The sequence below is a fragment of the Limulus polyphemus genome, unplaced genomic scaffold (genome assembly GCF_000517525.1).
Source record: "Limulus polyphemus unplaced genomic scaffold, Limulus_polyphemus-2.1.2 Scaffold2754, whole genome shotgun sequence".
Taxonomy (NCBI): Eukaryota; Metazoa; Arthropoda; class Merostomata; order Xiphosura; family Limulidae; genus Limulus; species Limulus polyphemus.
Genome location: NW_013668364.1, coordinates 147,663 through 154,718, shown reverse-complemented (window position 1 = coordinate 154,718; position 7,056 = coordinate 147,663). Strand labels below are relative to the sequence as shown.

Genomic DNA, 7,056 nt, shown 5'->3' with positions numbered 1-7,056 from the left:
AACACCTCGCCAACGGAAGGTGTTGTTGCAGTTACTTGTAGCAGGTTGGTTTTTACGGGGTGGAGTTGCTAGCCCCATTTAGGCAGGATTAGAGTAAATTAATTCATGAAACCTTTTTTTACCTTTTTTATTAGCTATATTTGCGCCAGCAATACTAAGCGTGGGGCGTGCGTATACCCGATTCGATTTTATTACTCATCAAATATCTACGAGCCTACCCTCAAACAAAAATTCTCTTAGGCAGTATTAGAGTAAATTAACATATAAGACAATGAGCGTGATCAAATACATCAATCGAAAGGGTTTGATGTCCTGAGTCGAAAACTGTAATTAGATCTCAAACCGGTCAACAGATGACAGAGATATGAGCTAAAAGTTTGTACTTGAAAACAACAACAATAAAAAAACTCGGAGGTATCTATAAGCTTTTATACCGCGGCTAAAAATTAAGAAGTAAAGTCAGTATCAAACATCATTAAAGAAAGTAGCCACAAGATCCAGAAGTAAACGTAGTTACAACAAGTACGAATCGTAAGTATTTTCTAATAAAATTGTGAGTTTGAGAAAGTGGTTGGTAGGAAGTCATATTTAAGTTCCTCAATATAAAAAATTTACGTTTCCAGTTGTTAGCTTGATAACTCCAATTACATAATAGGCATAAAATCAACAGATAAGTGAGTGAGGAAAAATTACATTACTTACCTGTTCCGGCTAAACGATTAGCTAATTTTCTTGTGAATAATATATTGGCCAACTTAGTATGACTGTAAGCGATGTCCGAGATGTAATAACGTTCACTATTTAAATTGTCAAAGTTGATAATTCCCAGTCTGTAGCTTGCTGATGAAACGGTGATGATTCTGCTGGGTGCACATTTCATCAACATCTCTGCTCAGATAATACAGTCGTTTTATAAAATAGTTAGGCAATTATCAAAAATAACATAAGCAAGAATGGCTTACTTGATAAACATAATACATGTTATTATGTTAATTGATATTTTTAGCAGAGAAGAATACAAAGGAGTGAAATAGGGTAAGTTAGTTATATATAAAGGACGACGTAATAACCTATAAAATCAAATAAACATTCAGCACAATCTTCATACGGACGAAATGAGGATTAAAAGCGAGGAGGGAGGGTCCAAATGAAAGGATGTCGTAGAAATTTAATATTACCTGACTTTAGCACTGGTGTTTTCTATTTAGTGCCTAAAATTCATAAACCCAACAGCCCATTGTGTCTACCTGTAATACTCCAACTGAACTTATCTCCAGTTATTTAAATTCCGTAATGACTCCCCTACTCCACTCACTCCCCACTTATATTAAGGACACTTATCATGCCCTTAGACTCTTCAACACAATTACTTTTAACCCCAAGCCAGACCCGGTCCTTTTATTTGCTATGGACATCAAATCATTATACACAGTAATACGCAACAGGAGAGTTAAGAAATTTTTTTGACAAACGGTTATCCATACTTTACAAGACATATATCGATGACTTTGTTGGAATCTTCAGGGGCACCTTGCCCGAACTAGAAACGTTTATTCATTACGAAAGTAACTTCCATCCATCACTGTCTTACACGCATGACATTTCTGATTCATCACTACCATTCTTGGATATTCTTCTTTCTATATCTTCTGATAAAATAACAACCAGTGTTCATTATAAACCTACAGACACCCACAATTATATGCACTTTAATTCTAACCACCCCACATATATGAAAAAAGAACATCCCAAAATCCCAGTTCATTAAACCTCGGAACTGTGGAGTGAACCTGATGATTTCAATGTCCGCTCAACAGAATTGGAATCATTTTTTTCATGATCGTGACTACCTCAAAAACATTTTTAAAAAAACTCGCAACTATATTGTAAATCAAGACCACAATTCCTCTTCATCTCTCACGGAAACAAACTCTAAAATCTCTTGTACCAGGCCGCCCCTTACCCTCACATACCACACACACAATAAACAACTTAATGACATTATTCTAAATAATTTTCACATTTTAAAGGAATCTGACACCACTAAACATATTTTTCCAAGATTTCCCCCCTCCCCCCATAATTTCCTACCGTCAGGATACCAGTATTGGAAACTACGTAGTTCATTGTAGCCTTAAGGCAGCCACCTCAACAGACACAAGTTTTATTGTAGGTAGTTATCCTTGTAATAGAAAACGCTATAACACGTGCTTACATTGACTCAAGAACATCCGTGCAGGGTCCTAAGTCGAGTTTTTACATTAAGGATCAATTTAACTGCACATCAAAATGCGTCATGTATTCTATTGTTTATTCATGTTGTGGGAAATGATACATAGGAGAAACCAGTAGATTATTAGCAGAACGTACCGAGAACATAATAAATTGTAACTCAGATAAACCAGTGGCCCAACACTTCAACTTGCACAACCATACCCTTTGCCATTTTAAAATTCTTGTTTTGAAGAAGGCCCCTTACAAACAAACATAACCGCGAAGTACAAGAAAACAAAATAATTTTTGATCTGGGAACTTTCCACCCCGATGGGCTAAATGAACGTTTTAGCTTTTTGTAACATTTCCCGTTTTAGTTTTATCCTTTCTTAAAAAGTTTTATACGGTAAATTATGCATCTATTTTTTTTAAACTATAATGCATATATATTCATGTATGTGCGTGTGTTCGCGCGCTTGTGTTTGTATATGTGTAGATAAGTATTTGTATAATAATTTGTGTGTGTATCTATGTATACACACACACATATATATATATATATACGTATGTATGATAGATATGTGTGCGTGCGCGCGCTTGTATATATATATTTAAACTTTCTATTGTTTCAATTGTTTGTAAGTATTGTTATACACGTATATTTATTACATTGTCACGTCACGCGACCTTCGATTTGGAATGTTTTCGTTTACGGATTTACTGTTCAGTTAGTGATATCTGAAGAAGGGCATTGTCCGAAACGTTGTGTCCACAGTTATATATACTAACTCCTTAGTGGTTTGACCTATAATATACTTCTTTTTATCCTTTTCATCAAGCGCATGTGAAGTGCAGTTAAGTCAAAAAATGAGTTATCGAAAGAGAACATGAAGTTAGCCGATGTGTGAGTGATTAACTTTAACAGGTGATATTTTAAAGTGAGTTTTACAGTTTAATAGAAACAAGGAGAGTAATTTGTCTGGTCAAAGGGTGTTCTAAAGTAATTGAGCCCGCCTGTGTGGACTTTGACAAAAATGAGACAATTATTTAAGGTTCGGGATACAACTGTGGTAACCCACGGAGTAACGTAAGTGAATTATTCATTGATAAGAGCAGAGAAAAATAATTCGTCTTGTTAATTGGATTCTAAAGTAATTTAATCAGCCTAAGTGGTTTTTGACAAGAAAAGAGAATTGTTTAGAGTTTTAGATACAACTGTGATATCCTATAGCGTAGAGAATTTTTGTACATACGTTTGACTTGTTTTGAATATATTATTTTAAAACAAGTGGATTGTGTGCTGTCCGTTTATTGTTCGAATTTATTGCCACCAAGTCACAGACACCTACTGCAAAACAATCCAAGCCCATATACTTAAAACCCTGACATACATTTTTTTTTTATTTATGCGGTAGAAAGGCAGATGTAAATTTAATACCTATTCTAAACGACTAGGTGCATTTCAGTGTTACACCACGTAAAAATTAACGCATCCAGAAGGAGTTCACTAATCAACCTTCAACAGATACTGCCTAAAAAATTCTATGCATAAACAAGTACATAAATAATTGTTTTAAATTTCTCACCACGAGAAAGTTATTACAGAATGTTACTGAACAAATTTCACATAATTTGACAACATCAGATCAAGAAAGAAGAAAAAACGCCCCCTTGTAACATTCGTATTAATTATTATTATAATATTATTATTATTAATTATTAATTCATATTAACAGTTATTTTGTTTTATGAAATATTTTAGACATGAAATTTCATCGTACATACTATGTTTATTAAAGCATAAATGTTCATATATATTTTGTTTATACTGGTTTAGAGTATTATCTATTGGATAGAAGATAAAGATATCAATAAAAATACAAGATTGCAAAATATTTAAATATGCCAATTTAAAATTTTTAGCAATTAATTAGTATGTTTACTATTCTTTATAAAATTACGTCATAGAATTAACTATTAACGGAGAAATAAGAAATAACTATTATAACAAGAAATTTCCTTTCAAGAGTTTCACTCTGTAACGTAAACTTAAAAAAAGATCTCGCAAGCTGTAAAACACATTTCCTCTCGGGAAATTGAAACTATCGGAAATAAGTTTGTTTGTTTTTGAATTTCGCGCAAAGCTACACGAGGGCTATCTGCGCTAGCCGTCCCTAATTTAGCAGTGTAAGACTAGAGGGAAGGCAGCTAGTCATCACCGCCCACCGCCAACTTGGGCTACTATTTTACCAACGAATAGTGGGATTGACCGTCACATTATAACGCCCCCACGGCTGAAAGGGCGAGCATGTTTGGTGTGACAGGGATTCAAACCCGCGACCCTCCGATTGCGAGTCGAGTGCCCTAACCACCTGGCCATGCCGGGCCCGGAAATAAGTTAAAGCGTAAACGATATCAACAGTAACTAAATATTCGCTATTAGTGTTCAATAGCATTTTAGGAATGACACAGTATTTAATAGAAGAAGGTGAGCCACAAAATTTAACTCATTATTTGCCTTAGAACATGTAACAGATGTTACATGAATGTCTTACCGAGAAGCAGATTTGTCAGGAGAAAATGGCCGAGATGATTCGTCGCAAACGTCATTTCATAACCATCCACAGTTAGCGTCCGTTCTGGAAGAGCTAAATAATTGTTGTAAAATAAAAGATAGAAATCGTAGGAGGTGACATGAAGTTCAAGATTTATTTTCAACATAATATAAATAGAATTTCAGGCCCCTCAGATGCTCAGCAGTAAGTTTGAAAGGTTTTAAAGCTTAAAGCTCGTTTCGATACCCGTGGTGAGCACGGTACAGAAAGCCCATTGTGTAGCTTAACAACAATAATGAAACAAAAAGAATTTCAAATTATACACACAGGATACGAAAAGCTGATCACACGCTCACACGACGTGTGGAATCTCAGAACCACTGGCTAAAATCATATTTTTTGATAACTTGTATTACGTATTTTTCGAATCTCAGATTAATTCTTTTTAAAAATCTGAAATATGTAGAAATAAAAAGTTATCGATAGGTCGGAAGACAGAATACAGGAACCCCATAGAACTCCATTCCAATACAAGTGGCTAACAAGTGATTCCCAGACTTTAGTTGGCATCCCATGTCTGAAGATAAAAACGAAAAGGCATTCAAATACCAGTCTTGATGGGTGTCCTAGTGAGGGGGTGCTTGAACTAAAAAAATGCTTTATTGCAGTTTTTTAAATCTAAAGATTTATTATAATCAGTTAGTTAGTATTTTTTGCAACTGCGAAAAAATAGCAAAGGTGTCGCACACGGCAAAGAATGGCCGCAGGTGGCTAAACCAAAACTTCGTAAAGTTTGTTTGTTTGTAATTAAGCACAAAGCTACACACTGGGCTATCTGTGCTCTGCCCACCACGGGTATCGAAACCCGGATTCTAGCGTTGTACGTTAAACTTTTTTTTTTGGTAATTTCTTAATAATATCAAAAATAACAAATGCACCAATTATTTCAAACGTCTTACCTCCGAATACCCCCAAAAAAAATACACAAGTCTTAAGCACACATTCGAAAATTGTATACGTACTTTATGAAGCGTGAGCTGAACTGTTTACAAATGTAACAAATCATTAGCGCGTATCAAAACAATAACAGTTAAACGTAATAATATATAATTAAAAAGAAAGTAATATCTTGTAACATTAACACAAATAATTAATTCACATAATTATACCTTCAGCTTTTCCCTGCACAACAATATTTTAATGGACGTAAAGTATCCTAAATTTATTGTTACTAAAATGTTAATATGTATATCATTTACCTAAATTTCAAACTAAAAAAAAAAGGCGGATTGTTAACTGGTAAATTAATGTAATATTCTTTTCACAAACATAACAATCTAATCAAAGTATCAGGGAGAAATTAGTTTCAACGATTGTTCTATCGACACATAGTTGTTATTAACAGCTTCATTTCCTAAGACAATCGTTTATGAAAAAATTTCCAAATTACTAATAAAATACCGTTAAATTGGGATACCAAAGTCGAGCAGTGTGGTTATGTTTTGTTAAAATATTGTATGATCAATACAATGAGTGGTACACATATTCAGTAAGATGTATCGCAGTTTGCAGAATTTAACTTAAATTATTGTAGGAAGGAAACATAATTCTGCTCACACATGTTCTTGGGAAATGATATGTGGGTAAACAGGTGAAACGACAAATTAGCTACTTCTAGGTAGTTGGAGCCCAAACCTCAAGTTTAGCAACTAAGTCAAATCGGAAAGAGTAGATAACAGTGTTAAACTCTAATAACTGTGCTACTACATATAGCACAAACAACTTAGGCAACGTTCCTACTAATTCTCTTTGAAAATGTTAGTGGATTTGATTACAATTGCATACTTTCATTGGAAAAATGTGAAATTTAAATCTATCATTCGTTTGACCATTTGTTACCGAATTATATCGGTTTTGGGTATTTACACCCCTCATCAGTAACCCTGAACAAAGGCAAATCGAAATATTTTTTTTGACGACATTTCATTCCAGACCGGAGGGCTGGCGGACCAACAGAGAGTTACGCCCTCTCAGTGGCCAGCAGATGTAGCAGTACACAGTGGAAATAGGCAACGAGAGATGAGTAACTGAGACCTATCGAAAGACAACAATAACATAAGCGTTATTTCATTCAGATCCCGGGAGGACCGTCGGGCCGGTAGAGAGTTACGCCCTCTCGTCAGCCAAGGGACGAAAAAAGAAAAATGGGTAAAATGAATAATAGATGGGTAGGCGTGCAAGTCATCACAGGAGGCGGAAAATGGGGAAAATACGATATTTGCAAATG

At 34.8% G+C, this 7,056-nt stretch overlaps 1 protein-coding gene across 1 annotated transcript in view; it reads right to left on the bottom strand.

Moving 5' to 3' along the window:
- LOC106467823 (retinol dehydrogenase 11-like) overlaps nucleotides 1–7,056 on the bottom strand; it is a 24,404-nt gene that overhangs the window by 8,767 nt on the left and 8,581 nt on the right. The window contains exons 3-4 of the mRNA XM_022396016.1: nucleotides 4,770–4,862; nucleotides 703–888 (exon numbers count right to left, since the gene is read on the bottom strand). Coding sequence (XP_022251724.1) covers nucleotides 703–888; nucleotides 4,770–4,862 — 279 coding nt within the window. The remainder of the gene's footprint in view (nucleotides 1–702; nucleotides 889–4,769; nucleotides 4,863–7,056) is intronic.